At 35.0% G+C, this 13,606-nt stretch overlaps 1 protein-coding gene across 4 annotated transcripts in view; it reads right to left on the bottom strand.

The window, feature by feature from the left end:
- TTC21B (tetratricopeptide repeat domain 21B) overlaps positions 1–13,606 on the bottom strand; it is a 74,034-nt gene that overhangs the window by 49,964 nt on the left and 10,464 nt on the right. For all 4 annotated transcript variants that reach the window (XM_025853692.2, XM_025853694.2, XM_073883030.1 and 1 more), the window contains exons 6-11: positions 11,165–11,322; positions 6,628–6,712; positions 5,316–5,414; positions 3,233–3,425; positions 2,681–2,778; positions 2,162–2,362 (exon numbers count right to left, since the gene is read on the bottom strand). In XM_025853692.2, coding sequence (XP_025709477.2) covers positions 2,162–2,362; positions 2,681–2,778; positions 3,233–3,425; positions 5,316–5,414; positions 6,628–6,712; positions 11,165–11,322 — 834 coding nt within the window. The remainder of the gene's footprint in view (positions 1–2,161; positions 2,363–2,680; positions 2,779–3,232; positions 3,426–5,315; positions 5,415–6,627; positions 6,713–11,164; positions 11,323–13,606) is intronic.

Genomic DNA, 13,606 nt, shown 5'->3' with positions numbered 1-13,606 from the left:
CCTTGAGGCCACAGCACAAGTGTTCCTGTGCCTGAGACAATCTATACCATATTTCCACGGGAACGCTTCAGGTTTTTGTTCAATTTTTACCATTTCAAAGAGGCCTAACCAGACCATCTTATCCAAAATTACCACCCCCGACCCTAGTCTGTTATTTTCTATTACATAATTGACTTGACTATATTATCTGTCTCCTCCGGCTAGTTATATATGCTTCAAGAGGGCAAAGGCTGTGGTTTATTCTTACACGACCACCTCGCCAGCTCCAAGCGGAGCCCTGGGTACTCTACAAGCATCTGTTGAATGAATTCTGAATACTGCACAAGTACTGAAAAATGTATTCCGACTCTAAGCAACTGAGAACAGATCATGACGGGGAGACTGGGATCAATCCTAGGTGTTATTCCAGAACGGTTAATTCATTTTTCTTTCTTTTCAAGTTTTTATTTAAATTCTAGTTAGTTAACATACACTGCAATATGGTTTTAGGTGTAGAATTTAGTGACTCATCACTTACATATAACACCCAGTACTCATATAACACCCAGGGCACACAAATGCCCTCCTTAATCCCCATCACCATCTAGCCCATCCCCCACCCACCTCCCCTCCAGCAACCCTCAGTTTGTTCTCTATAGTTAAGAATGGTTAATTTAAAACAGATTATGGGGTGCCTGGGTGGCTCAGTTCGTTAAGCGCCTGTTCGGCTCAGGTCATGATCCTGGAGTCCCGGGATCGAGTCCCACATCGGGCTCCCCGCTCAGTGGGGAGTCTGCTTCTCCCTCTGACCCTCCCCCCTCTCATGCTCTCTCTCATTCTCTCTCTCAAATAAATAAATAAAATCTTTAAAAAAAAATAAATAAACAAAACAGATTATGAAAGTCTGTAAAAGGACTTGGTGATCAAAACAGCAGCATGGCTTCCCTCAAGAAAGGCCATTATCCTCATTTCTTCAACACAAGGAAGCTGTAAATCAGGGAGAATGCTAAGTATTATGCTTTTAGCAATGAGGTATTTGATACTCCCTCCTAGGATACTCCTGGGCTGAATCATGAGCTGAGTACAGTAACGTTAAGTCATCTGCTTACTGTCTGTAATAAAAAGAGTACTGACTAATGGTTCTACATAAATTTGGAAAGAACTCTCTGAGAATACAATAAAAGGTTACATCTTCAGTTCTATTCAGAGGTAGATAAGGCAGATAATGGATGACAGTAAAGATCCGTATAAAACAGATGACAATCAGGATCTAAAAGAATATGGTAATCTGAAATTATGACTCTGAGGAGATAAAATTTCCTAGGGATAGAGTCTACACATGGGTCCTCAGTTGCACTGAATAATAGATCCAAGGACTTTAGTTAACTATTAATTCAACAGGGGTCAATAATAGAATATAATTCACAAAAGAAAGCTAGAGGAACACCCAGAATTAGGGAGGAAGAGGATCTGCCAAGGCCAAACCCATACACGGAACAGTGACTTACTGAGAGCTTACTAACAAAATAAAGGCTGTCCTCAGGCTCACGGCCAGGGTTCTACCTATGTCATGTCATATAAAAAATAAATGGCTAAAAACCTGGAATTGTTTAGGAGAACCATGAAAACTATTTTCTAAAATCCAAAGGTCTGTGTTATGAGTGAGAAATAACCCTTGCTTTGGCGAAGTAATTGGATTTGCTCTGTGCCACTCCGGAGAGCAGGAGGCGGACCAGGAAATGGGTTTTTTTTTTAACACAAAGCTGAGTCTGACAACATAGGAAATACAGTCTAATAGTCATAGTCATACAGTAAGAACTGCATTTTTGAATGCACCCCGGGGTTGGATGGGCATGTAATGTGGATGCTGTGGAGAAGATTCAAATATTACATGCATGTCTGAATTAAATGACTTCTAATATTTCTTCTAAACTGAAGATTTTAAGATTTTATGAACTATAAGTGAATATTTGTAAATCAATACATTATTATTTGATAGCAGTCATTGGTGTAAGTATTCTGATTTAAAAACTATTTCAACTAATATAGATATAAATACGACCATTGTAAGATGCTGATATAATCTAACATGTGAAAGACAATTTATTAGCATGTTTTATAAAAAATCATATAAGTGATGGCGAAAATATTTTCGTTGAAAATAAGTCCCAGGATTACTTACCTGCATTGGACAGAAATTCAGATATTCGGTAATAATTTCTAGCAAGAAATCAGGATTTAAGTTCTCAAAATACTGTATGCCAAGTGGTAGATCTTCTAACTGTGAAAAATGAGTGTCCAGAACGTCGTTTAACAAATTAATAACTTCCTCTTGTCGTTTATTTTTCTTCATAGCAAGAATTGCATGTAAATAGGTTAATTCCTAGAAATTAAGTAGTTGTCATTAATTACCCCATTCAGTTGTAAAGCCATTTATTTCTATTTAGATTTCAAACATTTATGAAGTGCTATTTATGTGCATTATCTGTTCGAATTTAAGTATTAGCCTGTACAAACTTTTAGAATCTTATACAAGAATATTTAAAGTCTAATTCTGTGTGGAGGTAAGTTAGTAGATGCAATTATGTATTAAAATTAGTGTATATTAGTCCTGAAAGCCATTACTATTACTAAAATTTAAAATCTCGTATTTTATAAATAGTACCTAGGATCTACCATCTGATAAAATAAAACACTGTACCGCAGATTTTCCAATAGACTGCTGAATTTCCCTAAGGAATTCTAGCTGCTGATCTGCATCCTGTAACTGCCATTCAATTAACTGACATCGGACAAATCCTAAAACCAAACAGGACAAAAACAGTCAAAGTCCACATCAGTTCAGGCATGTACAGTTCAAGCTAACACAAACATTAATGAAACAGATTTTCCCTCCATAATATATTAAAGTATTAATCATTATAATAAAGTATAATAGACTAAAGTAATACAACTTCAGATTTAAGGAAAAAAAGAATAAAAGAAAATAAAATGGGCAGCTTTGTACCCAAATAAAATCAGTTACTAAGAAATTCAGAATTTATAGGAACTATCTCATAAAAATCTATTCTCAAGATAGTTAAGAAATAAAAACTTCATTTTTGAAGACATGTTTTTTTTTTCTATTGTGGATAATGGAGGACAGTTTAATTTTAGAAAACCACAACACACATTTTTTTCTCCTTTAACAGCAGGTATTAAAGGAATTATGACTTGCATCTCTCTGAGGAACATTTAGAAAGAGCTGTCATACCTGTCAGTGCAGGGACGCTAGTTTCATCAAGTGTCATGGCGGTCTTATACCACTTCAATGCCTCTTTAACTTTTCCTTGTAAAATCATTTGGTATCCAAGTTCTGTAGCAAATTCTGATTGCTGAGGGGCTAAACTAAAAGCTCTTTCTAGTAATCTCTGAATTTTTTGAAGAATGAGTTGACTTCGCCCACACTAAAAAGAAAAAAGAAATTTTAGACTAGAAAGTCAAACACTTCTACTCAAGTGGGAGGATTATTTTTTCTTAAAGATACAAATTATTTGTACTTCATAGAAATAGAATGAAAAAATAAAAGTATTTAATAATCAAATAAAACTTCTCTATTTACTAACTAGACAGTACAGCAAAAGTTTATATCCTAGCAGAACTTAAAATCCTAATGAGCTATTTTAAACAACAGCTTCTTGAAAAGTATACTCTAATGAAGTTGCTGTACATTTTTTAGAACTTTTTCTACTTTTCAAACTTTTTAAAACTGTCTCATGATTGTTTCACAAATTAGACAAGAAAATTGTTTTATAAATTGGTTTATATATATATTAATCTAATCAAAACTTAAGACAAGGATTTGCTTTCCCCCTAAGGAGAAGGTATGCCACCAGGGAGAATATTTTAAAAGATCACGCATTAGAATCTTTATGAACAAAGCTTCAAAAAAATTTCAAGAAATGGCAACTCTGCTGAAGTATGTAATGTTCTAACATAATAACTTTTAAGAGTAAAATATTAAACTGCTTGAATTTTTGTAAGCTTGTTTAAAAACTAATCAAAATAAATTATCTAACAATAAAGTAAATAAAAAAGGTAAATACCTTCCTTAATTCAAACTTTTGTAATAGCACAGGATTTTTTTCCCCTCTACATTTCACACAATCTGACAATCTGTTTTTTAACAAAAGAATTCAGTTTCAACGTCATTTAATAATTAAGATCCTTGATTTTTTTCCTTCAATTTTATGTCTAGTAGTTCACTTGTGTATACAGTTTTCCTTATTTTTTTTTAGTTTAATTAAGAACTTTTCACTCCTCTCATTCCTTGTATTGAGATTCTGTAGTATTTTTCTGTTCCATTCCTGATGATCTTCTTATTGGATGTTGTAAGAGAAACATTTCTTTACTAGTATTATTAAAAAAAAAAAAAAAAAAAAAGATCCCAGCCATTTTCCCCACCAAAATTGTCTCTTATCCATGTTAAAACTGTTTTTCAAATACAACTGACTCTTGAATAACTCAGGGGTGAGGGTGCTGTCACCCACGCCCTACCCCCTTCTCCCGCACCACACAGTTGAAAATCTGCATATAGGGGTGCCTGGGTGGCTCAGTCGTTAAGTGTCTGCCTTTGGCTCAGGTCATGATCCCAGGGTTCTGGAACTGAGCCCCGCATTGGGATCCCTGCTCAGCAGGAAGCCTGCTTCTCCCTCTCCCACTCCCCATGCTTGTGTTCCCTCTCTGGCTGTCTCTGTCAAATAAATAAATAAAATCTTTAAAAAAAAAAAAAAATCTGCATATAATTTTTGACTTCCCAAACACTTAACTATTAATAGCTTACACTGACCACACCTTCCTGATAACCAAAACAGTCCATTAACACATATTTTGTATGTTATATATTCTTACAATAAAGTTAGAGAAAAGAAAATCATAAGGAAAATTCATTTACAATACTGTATTGATTGAATACATCTGCATTAAGTGGACTCACACAGTTCAAACTTGTGTTGTTCAAGGGTCAACTGTAGTTTCAAAAAACAAAATAAAGAATAACCCTAGTTATAAATCCTATGCTCTGATTAATGACTTCCCACTTCCTCTGGAATTTCCCACTTCCCTATCCTTAAAGGCTCCGCAAGGGCCACTTCCATGAAACCTCCATTATGCCTTCTTATGGTTGGAAATCATATCTCCTCTGAACTGACAGGATTTCCTAAGACTGTATCACATATTTACATACATATGGTATTTTCATTCTAGGCCATATACTCTTTGATGCCTCAACCTTTGTGACTTGCTTTATATTCCCAGGCACAGATAACAGAGCTCTGTTACATAGCAGGCTCTCTTACAGTTCTGCTGAAGGCTACTGTGATCTTATAAAAAAGTTGAGCATTCTGTGGTTCCATGGCATCCAATGCATTCTCTAAGTTTTCCAGCATAGTGGCAGCCTAAAACAAAAGTATCAGTATAATTTGAAAATAAGAAAAAAAGAATACATGACATATACACTAATAAGTATTAATATTAAAAAAAATCCTTGCTTTTACAAATTCCCTCTTGTCCAGTGAAATCTATGTTTCGAAATGTATTAAAAGTTCTTTTAAAAAGCTCAAGAATTATGAATAAAGAATTGAGTTTTAAGATGTGTTTTTTAGGGGTCCCTGGCAGGCTCAGTCAGAGAACATGAGGCTCTTGATCTCGGGGTCATGAGTTGGAGTCCCACATTGGGTATGGAAATTACTTACATAAATAAAACGTAAAATAAAATAAATAAAATGTGCTTTTAAAATATTTGTTATTAAATGGAAACCTCTGGGTAGATAAAGATACCCATAATATTCAATTAACTATATATGCGAAGCTCCCTCTCCAATCATTAGTTCATGACACACGAGATATGAAAAATAACATATAATTATAAACATTAATATTATATGAGGTCAGATTTTGGATTACCTATATAGTCTGGTTTATACTTAAAATATTTTCTAGAATAGAAAAATCATCAAGACACTGAAAGTAATTTCAATGCCTGGAAAATTTACTAAAGAGTTGTCCCCAGTAAAATTCCTCTGGTATTTACTGAAGAACTTAGTTGCCGTCACATTTAACAATTTAACCAGTTTAATTTACCCAATGAAACACAATTCACATCTACTACTTATTATAATACTATTTGCTTCAGACTGGATTTTGGCATTCCATAACCCAGTACATAATCAATGTGCTCATTACTAGAGAAACATGAATCTTATTATAAGGTCCGGTCCAATGGGATGTCATCCTAAGCCCATTTAAATTATGCAAACTCAGGTGAACTGTAAAAAAACTAAGAATTATATTTTGCATATGTATTCTTTCATACCTAGCACCACCAGTTACATTAATCATGTATATTACTGTATAGGAGTTTTATGTAGGAAACCACATATACTGTAATTAATGATTTAAGGAATTTTCAAGGTATTTTAACTATTCAATATTTTTGCTTTATTAGTTGATTTAAGAAGCTCATCACTGTATTAAAGTGTATTTCTAGGAATCAAGGAAAAACTACCATGGCATACATTCTGAAAGAGCTCTTCAAGGCTCTGATGTATGGGCATATGTGTGTGTAACTACATATTTTTTAATACAGGAAATTTAAATAATACAACTTACCTTCTCTATGTCCCCCTCCCTACACAAATAGTAAAGAGCCAGGATTCTTAGTGCTTCCACATTTTGATTATCCTGAAGCATTAACCTGCAGAAAAACATTTCACTTAATGTTCAAATAAACTTAATGTGGTTTTTTTATTTGAGGGTTTGAAAGGACAGTTTGCTGGTCTGACTATTCCACTGTCTAAATAAGAATTTTAATCAGTAAGATAGCATATCCTTTATGAAAATTATCAACCTCATTATTTAAGCTAAAAAAAATCTCTGAATCTTTAATATGTTTTAAAAAGATAGGAATAGATTGTATCAGTCTCTTTAAATCCTTTGGCAATCCTAAATAAAGTATTAGTTAACCATATCCAACAGTATATTAAAAGAATAATTTGAGGCACCTGGGTAGCTCAGTTGGTTAAGTGTCTGATTCTTGACTGCAGCTCAGGTCATGATCTCAGGATTATGAGACAGAGCCCTACATCAGGCTCCGCATGGGGTGTAGAGCCTGCTTAAGATTCTCTCTCTCCCTCCCCCCCCCAACCCTCTCCCTCTCAGAAAAAAAAAGAATTCACCCTGACCAGGAAGATGTATTACAAGAATTGCAGGAATGAAAAGATGGGTTAAACATTTAAAAATCTGTTAATGTAATTCACATTAAAACAGATTCCTATGTGAGAAAAACAAATCAGAAAAAAATCAGTAACAACTCCCCTTTCCCCAAAAAAACATAAACTTAGTAAAAAATATGCAAAAGCTATATAAATTCCTAAACTTTACTCAAACACATTTGAAAAACTGAACAAATGGGGTAACTAACACACTAGGTTTCTTCTTATCACGAATGGTGTGGTACATTGAATTATTAGCTTCAATCTTCCCAGCTTCCCTTAATACATGCTTTCAGCCATGAAAGTGAGCAGTTCCTCCCATAAATGCTGACATGTACTTTACTGCTTCTTGGCTATGGACTTGGGACGTTTTCCTTATTTGGTCAATGGAACGTGAATAGGAATGGCAGTGTGCCACCCCAAAGTTTCAGAGGCACTGAATATTTCTGCCTGTCCTCTTGCATCTCTGCTATCACCATGAGAAGAGTTTCCTCTGGGTAGCTGCTGCTCTCTGGCTTGAACCCAGAGAAGAATACCCTTAGAGCTGACCAGAGACCAAACTGCAATGAGGTGCTACACCCAGCCAGCTGGATCTAAAATTTGAAGCAGAACCCCAGGCAAGCCTGGTTGAGGTCAGATGATCCCTACCAAAGTGAGAAATGAGTGCTTATAGTCATATGCCCTGAGATCTGTAGTTGTTTGCTATGCCTCAATAGCTGCCCCATGATAATACTCATTTTTGGTTAAAAAAAATTTTTCCCCAAATAATCTATAGATTTAATGCAATTCAAACCAAAATCTTATGTTTTTTTTTTTTAACTTGGTAAGTTAATTCTGACAGTCAATTGCAAAAGAAGAGCCAAGAAAACTATCGAAAAAGAAACATGATGGAGAACTTGCCCTAAAAAATATAAAAATCCATTAAAAATATAGGAAAGAATAGACCCAGTTTAAAAAAAAAAAGGACCAGTCAGCATACGGGGAGGGTGGGGAGGGGAATAGCTTTTGGTATTAAAAAGATGCTCAATCTCAACATAATTGAAGAAATGAAAATAAAAATAAAGTTTTATTCTACCAGATTCTACCACTTTTATTCTATCAGATAGTTAAAAACAAAAACACCACACCAATAGCCAGAATTAATAAGGAAGGGTGAGGGGGCATCCAGTAGACTACGGATGGGAGTATAAATTCTTAGGAGAACAATTTGGTAGTGTCTTCCAGAATTTCAAACATGCATACCTGAGGTAGAGACTGCAATCTGTCCCCTCAAATCCATTCTCTCTTCATTTGCTTGGGCACACAGCTAGCCTACATCTTCCTGTCACCTTTGCAATTAGATGTGGCCCATGGGAGACCAAGCACCGTATGCCACTTCTGGGCCTGGGCTTTAAAGAAAAGTGGAATGACTCCACCCTCTTTCCCTTTGTACCAGCTGGATAGCAATGTCATGAGGTTTTAGGACAAGGCAGAGTTGCAAGATGGAAAGGGACTAGGTCCCTTAATGACGGTGTGGAGGAAGGCTGCCTGATCAAGATTTACACCCACTCAAAATAGTTACATATCACAAGAAAAATTCTGTGTTTAGATCTTTTTTTTTTTTTTTTTTTTTAGGAGCTTAGCCTATCCTAACAAATAAGATTCCCTTTAACTCAGTAATCCCTCATTTGGGAAACATCCTCCAGAAATACACAAAATGTGTATAAAGGGGTGTGTGTGTATAGGCCTAAATGTCTACCAATGAGGAAAGATAAATTATTTGTATGTTTATTTTATAGATGTTTCCATTGTTAAAAAAGAACTATGTATATCTGTGTGAATGGATATAAAAGAACATCCACAAAATACTAAGTTAAAGAAAAATCAAGTTTAGGGGCACCTGGGTGGCGCAGTTGGTTAAGTATCTAACTCTTGGTTTCAGCTCAGGTAGTGATCTCAGGGTTGTGAGATCAAGCCCTGCACTGGGCTCCGCGCTCAGCACTGAGTCGCCTTGAGTTTTCTCTCCCTCTCCCTCTGTCCCTCCCCACCAGAACATGTACTCTCTAAAATAAAACTTAAAAAAAAAAAAAGAAAAATCAAGTTTAAAAACTATATAACAAGTCTATTTTTTACACACATCCCCCAAAATATATTTTTTATGTACTGATACTCCCCTCACCCCCTCACTCACACACAGTGCCTAAAAATCTAGAAAAATATAAATATCAGTTACTAATGTCCAAATTGTGGCCTCCAAATATCATTTCCCACTAAAAGGGATTAGACTGCGTTCCACAATGCCTAATACCTGTGTGGGGCAGCAAATATACAGAAGTACTCCGGTATATCTTGCTCTCTACCAAATAGCAAGGAAACTATCAAGGACTATGAGGATCATATGGAAAGGACTTAAGAACTAACTTGAGGAGGCTACCAAGAGCCAAAGATGAGATAATTTAAGCAATTTTAATAACCAAAATGGTTAGAAACATTTAAGTTTAATCCATGTCATATAAACAAATCCAAACTACTAATCAGTCACTACTGCAGGATGCCAGGGAATTTTTAAACTTTTTTTGGTTTTTTGAAACCCAGAAATAAAAGACTCAAGCACTTATCCAATTTTTCTTATATGAACTATAACACCAGATAACCACCAGTAGATTAGAAGGTTTTTTTTTAATAGTATTCCAGCTAAGAAATGAAGAAAGAATGATATAACCATATTAATCCTACAGCACCCACATACTGAGCACAAATTTCTGAGCCACCTGGGTGGCTCAGTCAGGTAAGTGTCCAACTCTTGATTTTGGCTCAGGTCACGTTCTTGGGGCTGGGAGATCGAGCCCCGCACTGGGTGTTGGAGGCCGCTTAGGATTCTCTCTCTCCATCTGGCCCTCCCCCCACTACCTCTCTTAAAAAGAGAAAATTCTGCTAATAGCACAAAAAGACAAGCAAAGATTATGTCCCTTTGATGAAAGAACACATCACCACTTACTAAATAATTGCAAAAAAAAATTGAACATGAATCTAACCAAGCCTCTATATCCAGTACCAATTTATAGGAAATTCATAGGATAGCAACAAGTTATACGGTATATGGCATGTAGTCAATAAAATTCGTATGTAAAACCTACAGGATAAAAGACTGGTTTCTTTAACTTACACATCACAAAAAAAAAAAAAAGAGGTGGGAGAAGTGGGAGGCAGATGGAGGGAGAAAGAAGGAAAATGAGAAGGGGCGGAGGGAGAAAAGGAATCCTCCAATGACTTCACACTTCAGAAGAAAAATCCAAACCCTTAAGATGACCAAGACCTTTCAAATGCTGGCTCCCTAAGACCTCTCACATCCTGGCTCCCCTGCTCCACCCTTCTGCTCTGACTTCACTGTCCAGTCATTTTATCTCCTCCCACTCCTTAAAAATATGACACAAACTTTTGCCTCAAGGTTTTCGCACTTGTTTTTCCTTCTTTCTCTAAAGTCTTCTTCCAGATAGCTGCATGGCTTGCTCCTTTAGTTCAAACACCATCTGCTCACTGAGGCCTTCTTTGGCCATCCCATCAAATGGAACCCTTCCCCCGACTCCCTATTTCACTTTCCAGTTTTATCTTTTCTCCATAGCACTTATAACTCTCTAACATACTACATAACCTCTTATTTGTTCTGCTTTTTATATGGTTCCTATCATTTGAATATAAGCTTCACAAGGGCAGGGACATTTTCCATAAAAGAGTGTCTTAGAACAGCTATTCAGATATTTATATAAATCAATAAATTGAGTTTTTAAAAATAATGCAATGTTAAGTTCTTCAATTCTATATTGTTTGAAAAAATCAAACTTAAAATATGAAAAAATCAAACTTAAAATATGATAAAAATATATAGTTGTTTTTTTTTTTTTCCTGGAAATTATAACCAGATCCAAAGGTACTTGTATTATCTTTTTTTACTTAACCTGTGTGCTGTTTCAACAGTCTGGTCCCAATCCTGTAAGGCAAGTTGTAGTTTCATTTTCTTTACAAAAGCAGGAAGGAAACTTGGAAAGTTCACTATTATCTGGTTCACAGTCTCCAGAGCACCAGAATAATTCTGGCTCATCTCAAGGCATTGTGCCTAATGGGAGAAAAAACGTGGTATCAAAACTGTGATCATACATACCAAGGTTCTCACAACAGTTATCCTGGAAGACATACAATACTAGTGTTTAACATATTCTTTCTATATTCTTGTTTTCTGACTTTTCTGTAGGGAACAGTTATTTTTATAATGAGAAATACAAAACAAGTTTTTAACAAAACAAAAATTTTCAAACATTACAAAACAATAAAAATATTTTATGTAATTGACTTTGTTATAAAACCCTAATTTAAATAACTAGAACAGAAAAATTATCTTTTAGAATAAAATATTTCTAGGCTATTTGCAAATGGAATCTAAAATGAAGAGATTTTGTATGTTTTTTTCAAAAAATTACTTTCAGGCTAAAGAAGATAAGACTTTAAAAAATAAGCAAAATAAAGTTCAAGCAACTCCTTCTAGCTCAACATTTTCAATTCTAGAAAGTATTTTAAGGAAATAATTGAATAAGACCACACAAAATATAGATTATAGTTATGGCAGATTTCTAATAGATATAATGGAAAAAATAAAAATAATCCAAAATGTCCATACAGGATTAAATTATAGCCTATCTATTTAATCAAATTTTAGGTGGTTATGTGGATTTGTAGATCTGTATTTACTGACATGAAGAGATGTCATCTATGATGCAATAGTTTAATTAGTTATCTTTAATGGTGATATTTATTCTTAATTCAGATATTACTGAATTGTGAATATTTTTTACAATGTCTATGTATTACTTTCATAGTCAGAAAAAATAAAGCTATAGAGTTACTGCTTTAAGAAAAGATATGAGGCATATTTATCACATATCAGATTTTTAAAAATTTGCTTCGAGATCTCCTTTAGGAATAAATTTAGTCCTGGAATATCTCAGTTCAAAATGAGCATCCAGTCTCAAAAAATGTAATATAATCCTAAAATTGGTTTGAGATTATATTTTCATATATATTCCCATATAATTATATTCCCATATAAAGTCTGAGAACCATCCAAAGATGCCATTATGTCAAAATAAATTACTATTAAAATTTCTGAATAGCTGAGAAAGATTAATGCAGAGCATTTTTTCAAATTACATGTATCTTTAGAATCTGCCTAAATAGCGGGTAATGTAAAAAAAGAAAATCATGTTAAAAGACCACATCTATTACTTCCTTAGACTATCATCTCCCATATGATGCCACATACATATTAAATGAAACTAAATTTGCTGTGTATTTGGTTCACATCATTCCAAGTTGGCATTAGGCTAATGCAAACATCCTCTATTGAATTAATTGAAAAATAAATACATAATTGGGATGGGTTGTAGCAGAAAAAGAATTTAAACCAATCTTAAGTATTGGAGGAAAAAGGTAAGTCCCTCCTAAAATATATTAACACCTGAAACAGCCCCACCTTAGCAGGTTATCAACTAGCTTTTCTTTAAGAAATAGGGAGGAGGAGAAATGATCAAAAAAAACTTTTTTAAAAACTTGATAAACACACAATTCCTCTAGCAGTGCCTTTAGGTAAAACTTGACTCCAATCAGCTGGAATGCTAGTTGTACCCCAGGCGCGTATCTGAACAAGCTCACTAGCCACAGACATTGACAAGAGTGATGAGGGGATATTAACAACAGCCAAGACACTAATCTCTCTTCTTCCTTTTTATCCTCCCAATTACTGCTTATCTAACAAGGTGTTTTCCTAACATATACATTTAATTTCTTGTTGCCAAATCAAAATTTGAAAAGTTTTAAGGCGTTCTAAAGGCATCAAGGGAACTGAAGAAAGGCCCGAATTATACATTTCTACCTACCAATGATTTCTAATGACTCCACCAATTAATTGCTCATCCCTCACAATATAAGTCAGGTCATACTGTTTCTCTTTTCACCGGCTGCCAATCTGGTTCAAATTAAAAGCCAAAGGCTTTATACAACCAGCCCGGCCGCTCATCCCCCCATGCCCACCTGCCCCCACGCCCACCTGCCCCCACACCCACCTGCTTTTCCTCCAGCCTCTTCTAACCTCCGCTTTGCTCATTCCACTTTCATCTCCTGGTCTCCCAGCAATACCCTGAACATGCCTTAAGGTATTTCAACTTGTTATCCCCTCTATTTGTAATGCTTTCCTGCAGGAGCCCAGAGCTTCAGCTCTCACCTCCTATATATGTCTTTGCTCAAATGTCACTTTTCCTGACCACATCATTTGAACCTACAAATTCATAACCCAGCTTTACATCTCCCCTTTACCTGATTTATTTATTTTTCCATTGCACTTATCACCT

The sequence above is a fragment of the Callorhinus ursinus genome, unplaced genomic scaffold, assembly GCF_003265705.2.
Source record: "Callorhinus ursinus isolate GAN/ISIS: 27379988/994484 unplaced genomic scaffold, GSC_fseal_2.0 scaffold2, whole genome shotgun sequence".
NCBI classification, from domain to species: Eukaryota; Metazoa; Chordata; class Mammalia; order Carnivora; family Otariidae; genus Callorhinus; species Callorhinus ursinus.
The sequence above is the reverse complement of the archived record's forward strand: the minus strand, read 5'-3'. Positions and strand labels throughout refer to the sequence as shown.